The sequence below is a fragment of the Gymnogyps californianus genome, chromosome 4 (assembly GCF_018139145.2).
Source record: "Gymnogyps californianus isolate 813 chromosome 4, ASM1813914v2, whole genome shotgun sequence".
NCBI classification, from domain to species: domain Eukaryota; kingdom Metazoa; phylum Chordata; class Aves; order Accipitriformes; family Cathartidae; genus Gymnogyps; species Gymnogyps californianus.
In genome coordinates this window covers 10,181,755-10,194,823 of record NC_059474.1, presented here as the reverse complement: position 1 = coordinate 10,194,823, position 13,069 = coordinate 10,181,755, and the positions used below count along the sequence as shown (strand labels likewise).

Sequence of the window (13,069 nt, the reverse complement as noted above, 5' to 3'; positions counted from 1 at the left end):
TGCACTGGTATCTTGAGAGAAAACAACCATGCACACTGAAAACGCTAGTGACCCTACTACCTGTACTGAAAGCTGTGACACACTGCTCCATTTAATAAAAAGGTTATTTAATAAATCTAAGAAACGTATGACAAGAGACAGTATCCTACATTCTCACATTGCAGTTTCTGAATGTCACAGCTTAGCAGAAAGAAGTTTTCAGTACTTACTGGGCTGCAGAAGGAAAAGGACATCAAAAGTCTGGGGTATTTTGTGTTTTCTTATGCTTTGTTTTTTAAATGAGAAGAGGAATTTTATTTTACTTTGAATTTTGTCAAAAAAGGGGTAGATTAAGGAGTTCAAGCATCTTCTGTCTCTTCATGGCCATTATCTCAATTTTTCATATCTGCTAAGTTTTCATGACTACTAGTTCACAATAATAACCAAGGGAAAAAATATTAAACGATTATTTTCTGATCAGCTATGTAATTCTGGCACTAATGCGTTCATTACTGGCGGATCTACTTTGAGAAAGCTAACATTTGTACTGTAATCCATCTGCTTTTCAGCTGAACAAATTTCTAAGTTCCAATGCAAATCAACCTGAAGAGCAATCTTCTTTCAAGCACCTTGGTTAGAGACTTGATGACTATTAAAAGCAGCCAATAAACTGGAGATGGCAGTGACCTCACATCTGTATCTAAATGATAAAGCTGGGGAAGACAATACAGACAACAGCAAATACAGAGCATTGACAACAGAAGAAAGCATCAGATATGCTCAAGTTTCTTAACAGAAACATCCTCCTGCTTTGCCAATTCAATTTTACTAACAGCCCTACCTCAGTAGAGACACTCGTGCTTCCCCTCCATTCCACATCCTTCTCACCTGTGGCCTCCACAGTCTTGTTACTGCCTATTCTTTTCCTCTCTTTATATATCTAGATAGTCACTTCCAGCTGATTGGCAATAAAACCCAAATTTACCAGTTTATCCACTTTTTTTTTTTGCTTGCACAAAGTTTAGACAAGAAAAGGGATGTACAGGATAAGGACATTAACAAAGGACGTACAGGAAAGGATTATTAACAAAACAGGACTAATAACCTTCTCAGCCCTTAAACAAGTAGAATTACAGAATTTGTTTACTTTATTACTCACCCGTGATGGACAATTACTCAAGAAGAGATTTTTAAGGCTATTGCTTATTTTCTACATGACAATATAATCCCAAGTCTAACATCAGTTGACAAAACAATCGTTTAAGAAAGAACAAGAACTTTAGAAATAATAAATAACATAGCAGACTAATTCTGAGGCAAGAGATCATCTTGTCAAGTAGCCATTCTTGCTTATAAGGGAAAAGAAAAATTGAACATTGAAACAATCTAAGTCAGTGCTACACATAAAAGTTTGTGTCCTTTAAAGATGGTTGTCAAGAGACCACTAAAGATTAACAGAGAAGTGTTTCACACATTTTCAAAGGCATTATCTAAAATTTTGTAGATCTGCTTAAAGATTAGTTTCAGAATAAGTGCCACAAACAGCATCCCACTGCTTTCTTTACAAACAAAAGATAATCAATTCACTGTAAGAGATGCCTAATCTACATTTCTGAAGAATTAAATTTGCATTTTCAGAATCTCCCTGTCTCCAAGCATGCACACACAAAACACTTTACATTTTACAACCACAGAAGATACCTGAAAGAGCCCAGAACACCTCTGCTAGCGTTACCGCTAGCAAGCAGAAGTATATAGGTTATTTTTTCACTCTTACCAGAGTAACTAGAAAGGCGCTGATTGTACATGCTGCCTGACAGAGTGCACTGTATTCTTCAAGTAGGAGTGAGATGAACTGATGTGCCTGTGGTGGCCCTTGTATTGCTAATGTTGATGCAACTTTAGATCCCAGTGACAAGTGTCTGAGCAGACGAACCTTCATTTCAAGCACATATTCTCTAGCTTGTTGTTCCAACCGTTGGTAAAGCTGGTATGGATCTCTTTCACAAAGCCTGTATTTTTAGAATATTTGTGACAAAAAAAAAAGAGCATGTAATAAACAATTTTCACTTCCCTAAAAATATTTACCAGTTACCATCATCATCATCAAAAAGAAACAATGGCTAGGGTTTACAGAACTACCTTAATTATGGGAGAACACAGTCCAGTTCCCTACTTTCACACTGTGGAACTGAGCTCCTGTGTAGCTGTAGGACTAGGATGCTTGCACATCTGAGGAACAAATTAGTTTAGGACCTCAGTATTTCACTTCAACTTGTGAGCTAAAACACCTTTACTCAATTTGCATGCAACCCTACAGACACCTGGACTCTTCAGACAAGCTTCTTTACAACTTCTCCATGTTCTTACATACAGCCCTAATAAATGTCCCAGTTGGAACAGCCAGACCTAGGCCTGATTAATATCTTGTAGAAGGACAGGCATTTACTTGAAGCCATTGAAGGAGCTTGACCTGTTAGGCAGCCAGAACATGCCTAAATAAATACTAACCAGACTGGACTTGGTGACTGCTTTGGGGTACCCTTCTGTTGTTGAGCTGAACGGAAAGAAGACATTTCATACAATTACCAAGCTTTTAAGACACTCATTCATGAAACTCCTTCTCACCTGCATTGAGAGTTTCTTACCCCAAGTTGCAGATCTTCTGTACAAGGACACTTTTTGCACCTTTTATTAAAGCTGTGCTACTGCATAGCAGAGGTGTAGGATTCACAGGGCCACAAAGAACACCCTTCAAGGAACACGACTTAGGGCACTCCACTGTGGTAGTGCATAACTGCAATCATTACAAATGACTGGTGTATTTTTTAATTATTATTTTTTTAAAATCTAGAACAGCGACCAGAATTTGGGACTCATCTGTCCCAGGGAAGCACACTAACATTGAAGCTCCAGAACCATATTGCCCTCCATGCACTCTATTCAGCCACTCACTACCTGCAAGACTTGTCACTGTAAGACACAGCTTCAAAGAGGGTCAGGTCTTCCTGCTAAGGAGAGCATACCGCTGGCTAGGTCTGATACTCTCCTGGAAGTGAGACATGGGTTTGAACCACCTCACACAGAAGAAAACTGAACACAATGGCTGCTTTGAAGCACTTCAGAGTGAAATCGCACTATTTAAAGTCCTGTGCATGGAGTTTAAGCACTTGCCTCAGGTTTTTTACAGCACAGGGAGGTAGGGAAGAAGAAAGGGATTAGGTAAGTACTTAAGAGTTAGATGAATAAAAGTCCGCTGCTGTCTAGTACCTGCTCTTCCCTCATCACTCACAAAATAGAGTACTATCATATTGCCATAAAGTGCTCCAATATATAATAGGGATAGTACTTGGCATCACTACTTATTTTCAAGTAAGATGACCAGACAGCCTGTTTCTTGCCAGCTCTAACGGAGCTGAGCATGGAATTAGGAATTTCTCCCTTTTAAACATAGATTTACTTGGCTACAGCATGACCTTTGGCATGCTACCTACATAGTTTGTTTGGGGTTGTTTTTGTTTTGTTTGGTTTTGTTTTTACACTTTCAATACCTACACTGACTAGCTTTATTAAAAAATTTTGCGTGACATTAGCACCATGGACTGGACACACTGGTGTCTGCTCAAACACAGTATCCTAATTTTATTTCATACTTTGGAGATCATAAGGAACTCAAGTGAAAAACAATCATATTGACATTTAAGGTTTCCTTCTCTGAGATCCTGTTTCTGCCTTTGTATTTTAATTATCTCTCTTAAAAGTGAAAAACAGTTCTAGAGAAATCAAAGTTCCTAAGTACATAAGAAAGGTACACAGTATGCGTTCCAATTTCCAAAATTTTTCCATTAAAGAGAAACTGCATAAAAATCAACCACCATTTTAGCTGTGATTTAGTTTTAATTACCTACACACTATGCAACATTTAAGCATCTTTGATTTCAAAACCTATATTGCATGTTTTGATCACTTAACTAAAAAAGGTGTGACTAATAGGGTGGCATACTATATTCCTCTACATTTACACAACTCATGTTCAAAACCAAACACTCAGTTTTTATATAACAGAAGTGCAATAAGCTTATTTAATTATCTGTTACGGCTGATTCAGGAGTATAGTCATATAAAGAGCAATGCTAGATGACTATAATCTTTCAGAAGTTTCTTTACCTCGCCAGAATTTAGCCTCAACTAGAAACTCCACATAAGAACTACAGTTTGTCAGACTAGTCAGATCTTAGTATATTAAGTATGTGCAGAACCAAGGAGAGCAACTATTCCTTGATCACACATTCAGTTAGACAGAAATTGAGGGGACCCTCCTGGAGCACTTTAAGGACAGTCACACTATTCCCAAAAGGAAAAACCCACAGCTGAGGATCTCATTAAGCACATCTTCAACTTCACACCTAGAAAAGCTACAACTTCAACTTCTGAAATGAGAGAGAAGTTCTTGGAATCCGCCTCATCTAGTGATCAATGGCCAATAATACTTTTTTTTTTTTTTGAAAAGTGTCTTCTAGCTGTTACAACTACAGTAAGACGCAAGCATTATTGTAACTCAAGTTAGTTCAACAAGATAAGATTTTCATTTGGGGCAAATGAAACTAAACAGTGTCTTATTAATAATAATCATGTCAAGGTCTTTTGAAGAATAAGAATTTGGGACCCTTCCATAATTATACATTAATATTCCTATTGCAAACAGCGTACAGATTTAATAGCTTCCCAGGCATTCAACTGAGCATTTAAAAATCCTGCACAAAATAGAATTGACTGTTCTGATTTTTCATTCTAGTGGAGAGGCACTCATTCCAAGCAACCAGACTTACAGATGGTAAATAATGTTCTATTAAAAAGCAATATTCCAAACTACTTAAAAACTAATTTTAAAAATCCTCTTAGCAATTAATAGATATTTTTCAAAGTGCTGTACCTATCCACCAGCTCTTTCATTCCTTCTTTATCTGGTACCAAAGATTGGTCTTGGTCATCTGCCAAAGGGGTCCCAGCTTGGCGATATATACACCGAACCATGTATCTTACTTCTGACCAGTAATTTTGAAGCTGCTGAGGTTCACGTTCAGGCTCTGCTGAATTTTCTCTGTAAATAATGACAAAAATAATTACAAAAATAATTACTCTCTATTTGTACATCGCATAGGTGTATTGATTCCTACTATTCTGAAGATGCTCTTCAGGAAAAACAATGTACATCTGAAAATGCCTAAAATAAAGTACATGTCTAAAATTGATAAAAGCTGCCATCCATAAGTTACTGTTCTTGTCAGATAGCCTGTTTAAAGAGTTTAAGCATACACCAACAAATAAGCTACAACACTGCCGACAGTCTGACTACAGGCACAGTGCTGTTGAGTTTGAATTCAGTTCTCACCTGCGCTCATTACAGGCCTCACAGTTGCATGCTATGTCTGAAGGAGAGGAATTGCTAAGATCTGCAGCAGGCACCGTCTGTGCACCAACAGTTATTCTTCCTCCTCCTACAGATTCCTGCTGTGATCCACTGTTTCCAAGAGGCATGTGCAAAAGGAAATCTTGGCTCTGAAAGGAAAAAACACAGGTAGCCTTCAGTTTGTAAGGTAGAAGTCTGAAATGTTAATAGGTAGGCAAATGCTAACGTGGCAATTCTTAGTGCTGAATGTATTTTGGGAGGACGCTCAACCAGGCACAAAGAATTTACCTTCAAAAAGCCTAATAAATGCAAGATATGGACTGAGAAAACCAATGAAATAAATATAGTTTCATTTCTAATAACCAAAGTAGATTGATTATAATTACCACCCTTATGTACTCCACCATAAACAATGAACTAAGCTACAGGAAGGCTTGCATCATCCATGATTAGTCATAAACTAGTAATATCTCTTCAGTCTCCATTTGACAGTATGTCTGACTTTTGTAGTTCAACAATCCCTTCTAGCAAAATACGTAAAGTCTCCTTTTTTACAACAGCGAGACATACTGCTTCATAGTAATGGATGTTAGAAAGCTGCTGTCATTGGGAATGGATGCTATCTCCTGTGCACAGTGCTGCTCAGTACTAGCAGATGACACAAACCTCTCTCCCAAGGCTGCTGGTATTTTGGTCGCCAGCTCCTCTCCCTTCTCTGTGCTCCAGCCCCAGTACATACCATGCTTCCCTTCTGCACCCTCCCCAGGTTGCCACCAGCTTTCTGTGGCACCAGGCAGAGACCTCTCCCACATTAGGAGCATGACTGAAGGGTTTTTTTGTGCTTCACCCCAGATCCTGGAGCAGGATGCAGACACAGGTCAAAACAAACCTGCATGCATCTGCTGCCAACAGCAAGACCAGCTACTGGGGATGGTGCTGAGGCAAACCAAGCTAGGTAATGAGAGCAACAGCAACCTGAACACAGGAGCGTCTATAGCAAACCACTTATACTCTGGCTTGCAGTGACTGATAACAGATTTTTTTAGCTCATTTTGGGTTTTTTCCCAGCTGATTTTTTTCCCAGCTGGTTTCTCTAATTTGACTAGCCACCTAATCCATTTAGCTGCTTTTTTTAAGTCAAGCTTCCCAACCTGGAAAATCCTTTTGCTATTGTAGGACACTTACCTTCTTTACTAGTTCATTAAACAGAGCTTAAATGTAAAAAATTTTGACTCAACTGAACAATAATGTGCTTCAGTCTGGCTGTGCTTTGAACTCTCTAGGATGCGTTTACCAGACTACCAGTATAATTCCCTTAGATGTAATCTCTTTTGATTAATTTTACTAACCCTTGTTAATAGCAAGAATATCAGTAAACACTAGTTGTATACAAGTGATACACTCTTAAATTTTCCTTACAAAAAACTATGTTAACTGTACTTTTAACATGAGTTTAACAACATATGGTATACAAAGGCAATCTTTCTTCACACTGATTTGTTTACTGAAATAAAAATCTGTATGTGCCTATGGGCATGTGCATAGTCTGTTAGCTCTCTACAAGGAGATGTCAGCTGGAATCCATAATGCGTCCAATTATCGGAAATGTGTGGCTTCCCAGATCAGTTGTGAAGATTTGGTTCTGCAGTATAGCATCAGGTTACTTCTAATCGGGTTTTGCTGGACCTGTCAATGAATTTTTTGTATCTTTCTGCTACACTGAGCACAGCTCTTAAGTGAGGTTGAATTCTCATTTGAAAATATATTTTAACACTTAATTTAGAAAATAATCACAACTTGAAATATTAGCACCACATATTAAATCAGTGTTTGCAGTGCTACAACAAAGAGTAAGAAAATGTTACATGCACACTATGCAAAGTTGTGCTTCTTTCTTAAAAATACAGGAAAGAAAAGATGACAAAACTCAGACACATGCAGGAAGGTGGCAGTGCAAGTGCAGTGACTCAAGAACACTGCTGAAAGAACAAGGCAAATTCAGACAGTTTACCTCAAAGGGGGGAAGTACACATGAACAGACAGAGAACAGAAAAAAGTGTAATGATTAAAGTTGCATTGATAAGCGTAGAAGAAACATAATTTAAGTAAAGGGGAAAAGGACAGTATGAGATCCAATAAACTGAAAGGCAAAAAAACAGCAAGAAACAAATCCAAGCCTTGCTCTACTCAAAAATCCAAAACTCAGAATTAGAACTCCTCATTTTTGGAACAACTTGCCTGTTCAGTTTAGCTCATAGGAAAACCAACTCAAAATCTCCTAAAATACTTTCTAAGTATTAAACTTCATTTACAGTTTAAGTGGTTCCAAAGCACAAAGTAGCATTCAGCCCATAACAACATACCTTCTTAGTCTACTGAACTGAAGTACTTCAACTTACCACAAGAGATTGCTCTATTGTAGCATGCCTTTCCTCCTTTTCGACTGTTCGTCGACAGTCTGGACACACCCACAGTGGAAGATGCAGCATATTGTTTGCTTTTGGAGATGTGGAAAGTGCTGTTTTGCTAGAATTTTTTATTCCGCTCTCTGAAAGCGAAGTATCTTTTCGTTCACTTCTACAAAGAAGACAATGCTCGCCAGTTGTATATGGTGCCCTTTGGCCCAAGCCAAAGGTAAATGGTGTCTAGAAATAAATGTTTTGATAGATAACTGGTTATTCACAGAATATGTACCAGAAAAAACTTATTCTGAGATTTAAAAAGAAAAAAACAAACAAACCAACATATTTTAACAGTCATCATTAAATAGTGAATATTTGGAGTGTCCCAAGATCAAACACAGCAGTGTTAATATCCATGTGGCAAACAATTCTGATTATGAATACACTCCCATTTAAAAAGTAATGTTTTCAGGGAGCATGGACTACAGCCTTCCTCTCTAAAGTAACTCAGCCCAGATGTAATAATCTAGAAGTAAAATAAAAAAGGGATAGTACAATTCCTTTTACCGTTGTCATTCTTAGAGATAAAAAGGAAAAAAAACCTGCTCTTTGAAGTTCTGCATCATCTTTTTCAATACTAACTGAAACAAAGACACTTTCAGCTAAGCTTGTTACAAAATAAAAGCTTAACTGAGTTTTAACAAAACCAATCAGTAGGGTCTTAAAATCCACTATCAGCTACTGAATAAAGTAGACTTGGTAATTTACGAGGACAGAGGCAGTTCAAAACTTACTTTCTCTTCCAAGATGCTACTGTGCATGAAATTATGGTTCAGCCATGAGATGCTGATTATTCACCAAGACTGATACTCAAAAACATGTCAAGCAGCACAAGCCAAAGAGAACCCAACTTTACAAGACATAAGCAAAGTTATAATGAATGGAACAAAACATCTTGTAATGGTAGAATCACAGAATTGTCTAATTATATTACAGCTACTAGCTCTGCCTTAATGAGCAAGATCTTCTATGTAAGCCTCAAAATAGTTAAATTCTTTCTCAAAGGAAAGACAAAATTTAAGTCATTCAAGCATTCCTCTAGATATTGCTCTAACCTCAATACTAACAGAAATACTGCTTTAAAGATCCTGTAGGGCTGAACTGCACAAGCACAGGTGAAAAGTTCTTTAGGGCAAAGGACTAGTTGAAGCCATAACACAATTCACTAACTCTCTTCTTGTCTTCACAGCAAGAACAAATCAATTCCCTATTGCTGATGTCTGAAGAAAAACAGCACAGCATTACGAACTCTGATTTTTGTGTTCTCTGCATCTATAAAACCGACAGACTCAGCAATATGGAAAGAAAAACTGAGAATTCTAGACATCAAAAAAAGATACACTGAATTCATCTCCACAAGTATCATCTTATCTTTCAGAAGTTCATGAGAAATTTAAGGTAATAGATTTAGTAAGAACAGCTAATCTCTTTACTCACTGATGCCACTTCAAGAATTCACACCTAAGCATTAAGGCAAGAAAAAGAACACAATTTCTCCAGGTGTCTACTGCAGGTTTTCAGAAAACATTCTCATGAGGGAAGACTCACTCTGCCTCCTGAAAGGCTGGAACCATCTCCTTATTGGCTCTATAAGCATGAACAGATTTCTCAAGTTAGACATTCCTATTGGCTGACCTGCGCTCAACTGCAGATCTTATTAATGCCTAAAAACCCTGCATGCAGGAGGCCATGGCTGCTCATCTCCTTCGCCCTGAAAGTTTCCTTGTTAAAATAAATTTTTCTGAAGCCAGATTAAGTCTCTGTTGGAGTGACGATGACATCTTTACAGCTATTTGCAGGCAGATCCTTACGAACATCATCTGCAGGACATCTTCCAACAAGTAGGAAAAGCAGGTGACAAAAATGTGAAAGTTCAGAAGTTAAGACAACCTGACACTTACTCTTTTGCAAAGGTAAAGATCATGGCAAACATATCCTAGCCATGCTGCAAGGAATTCTAGAAGTTAAGACCTGTGTGTGTAATTTGCTTAAAGCTGCATCATGATCATTAAAAAAGCAATGGCAAATACAGCAGGAACAACAATCTTAATTCTGGCTACTTCACAGACTCAGTAAAACCCTAACAATCTCCCAACCGGGCCCGTATTTACAACAGATACGAAGTTCAAATGAAAGCACTTGGTTCCTAGAGCACAATGTAAATCAACTGCTAAGAATGAAAATTTCTTAGCAGTGTATTTCTAACAAAATTGACAGTTAGAACCTTGACAAAATCTAGACCATAAGCATCTCAGATTCCCGTTATGGCTCTGTCATACTAAAATGAAGCTATGAACTGCAGTTCCTTATTTATTTAAAAGATGATGAATGCAGTGACTGTTCATGTGACCATTTCAACAGCAGCAGTAAACTGTTCCTAGATTAGATGAGCTTAGAATTAGGTCACATATACATTTGTACGTGTCTTCAGTGTAATCAGAGCAAAGTGTACATTTTGAGAAAAGCAAGATATTTTTCCACTAGTCAAGCTTCAAAAAAATGTGTGATGCATGTCTGCGAGAAAACACCCAGTCTCACTTTCTCTCTGAAACATGTTCAGATATAACATTCATAAATGAAAGCTGGAAGTAGGACAAGCCGGAACAGAAATAACTGCATCTCTGCTATGTATATAGATTTATTTCCAAGAATAACTTTATTACCATAAAACTGCATAGCTTTTTTTTTTAACACATCTATGTCCAATTTCAAGCTTATTATAACAATAAAATTTTACTTTAGAAATAGTAGCTTTCTCTGCTTTTTAAAGCTTGAATAGTGAAGTCATCAGAAACTGACTTCAGTTACCCAAGTCCCAATCTCAAAAAGAAATCTTTTTGAAGAGTTTTCTCTAGTATATTTAATACTCTTTAATACCTTCTCCCGTTAGTAAACAATTCTGCTATCACATACACCCACAAAACTTGGCTGCACATACCTGAGAAACACCTGTGAACTCTGATCCAACAGAACTGTCTGTAAACTGTGTACCATTTAGCGAAACCTGGAAAAAATGAATAGTACATTGGTTACAATAGTTGAGTTTAATGCTAAAAGAGCATTAAAAAAATTAAACAACAAAACCTTCCCCTGCATCTGAGGGTTGATAAAACAGCTTTTGAAACTTGAATGTTTGACTGCAGAGATGAAAAGCCCCTTTTCTTTTGTAATAAAAGTTCTACAGATGCAAAAGTTTACAATTTATGTATTTTAAACTTTTGCACTATAGCTGTTTTATTAGTGACTCTGAGATGAAAGAATTGATACAGGAAAAAAGAAGAGTCATAAGCAAAATGACATTTTTTCCTTCCGTATTTGATTGTTTGCATTTAGCTTTTAAACTTCTATTGTGATTTGAGACAATTACCAAAGATTCTTGCCTTTTGAAAGTTGAATACAATACTGCTTAGAAAAATATGCAGTGTTAACCAGGAAGACTCTTCCACAGCAAGCCTCCAAATGGCATTCAGCTACTCTGCCGCAGCAGCCTTCCTCCTGCCCCAGGTTATAATTCATACAGAAACCTCTCAGAGATCTCTTCTATACCTTGTTTCTCCACAAGTGTTACAGAGACTACACTAGATATCAATGAAGTGCCTTTCAGAAGCCCCAAGTGTTTTCATACAGCATTATTTAAGGACACTAAACCAACAGTAAAGCTAAGACAGCATACAAAAATTCAAGTCAGTGACAATGAAGAGCCCTAGATCACACTGACTTGAAGAAAAGGCATTTGATTTAAAAAAAAAAAGGGGGGGGGGAAGGGGGGCGCGGAAATAAAGTCAGTCAATTATTTTATTCTTTATTTATTTTCCCTTTTCTTGAGCACTGGTTTATCTCTTGAATTTCAGGTATAATTTACCTCATGCCTCTGTTCCACCTTTCACATGTTTTTGCTAACCTCTTTTTGCTCTCCAGTTTTCCACCTACTATTGCCTGATATTAATATTTCTAAGACTAGCTCTAAAGACTGCAATAAAAAACAGCCTGTTTAACGTAGGAACCCCCACATCTTGCATGTTGGATTTATGGAGTTAAGAAAATATTTTTACCCTGCTACCAAACCAGAAACTCAAACTGGACCCTCCTCCAGTACAAAGGAGCGTCCTTCAGTTTCACACATCCACAGAATTACTGACTGCTCAGTCTACAGAGCCACTGAGATTACTGCAAAGCCATTGTCTTCAGCTGGATTTTTCAAAGGCAAAGTAGAGGACAAAACAATCTTCAAATCATTGCTAGAGAAGATACAAATAAGAAGCCACACAACTTCACTTACATACCCTATGCTAACTTTCAAGAGCAGGTATTTAAGAAAAAACCCTCATATGCAAGTCAAACATCTCAGATCTAAAATCATAGGAGCAAAAATGCTGATGTGGAACACATTCCCTATTTTAATTCAGCCACTTTCCAAAAAGTGGAAAAAAGAAAAGGTCTTTTGAATTAAAGAAAGTTGTCTTCACCAAGAAAAGAAATCCTCCAGTACTGGAGATCCACTGGTTATTGGTATGCAGATGCATTCAAGAACAAAGAAATCAGTAAGAAAGTTTAGAATGAAATTGTTATCTGCAGCTCAAAAAAAAAAATTTGGAGAAAATTCAAAAAAAGGTAAGTTTATCCAAAAACATTACCTATTCATTAAGGGAGTACATTTACCTTCTTTACATTCAAGACAGTGATAACGAGAAATGCATGAGCAATCACATTTAAACATGCAGATGTTGAGTGACCAAGCTGAAGGCAGTCAGAAATGTTACAAAAGCAAAGACAAAAACAGTGGGACGTTTCTGTTACCCACTAAAATGTCACAGGATGCCAAGACAAAATACTGAACATCAGGACTGACTGCTTCATGGAATGAGTTGTCATGCTACTAACAAAAGAAAAGGCATTTCTTGATCCTAAGCACTGTGCAGAATATGGTTCAAAAATATTAGTGTAAACCCCCCAGAATTTAGTAGTGACCTAAATATCTGCAGAAGGAACAAACACCAAGGAATTTAAAGAAAGGAATTAGACAAATAGGAGGAAACTTAAAGAGAATCATCAAAAATTAAGTGTCTGTGGGCAATGAGATTTAAGATATTGTACGTGAGGCTTAGCGCAAATACAAAAATCACAAAAAGGACTTAAGTGTGGGTGAATAATGACATGACAGGCAAGGGAAGGAGATGGCTAAATAGCATATTAGAGAAAACATTAGAAGAATCTTGTA

At 37.3% G+C, this 13,069-nt stretch overlaps 1 protein-coding gene across 1 annotated transcript in view; it reads right to left on the bottom strand.

The window, feature by feature from the left end:
* Positions 1 to 13,069, bottom strand: part of FAM193A (family with sequence similarity 193 member A) — an 86,254-nt gene that overhangs the window by 38,919 nt on the left and 34,266 nt on the right. Inside the window, exons 2-6 of the mRNA XM_050895624.1 lie at positions 10,790 to 10,855; positions 7,789 to 8,034; positions 5,372 to 5,538; positions 4,913 to 5,080; positions 1,757 to 1,991 (exon numbers count right to left, since the gene is read on the bottom strand). Coding sequence (XP_050751581.1) covers positions 1,757 to 1,991; positions 4,913 to 5,080; positions 5,372 to 5,538; positions 7,789 to 7,878 — 660 coding nt within the window. The 5' untranslated portion in view covers positions 7,879 to 8,034; positions 10,790 to 10,855. The remainder of the gene's footprint in view (positions 1 to 1,756; positions 1,992 to 4,912; positions 5,081 to 5,371; positions 5,539 to 7,788; positions 8,035 to 10,789; positions 10,856 to 13,069) is intronic.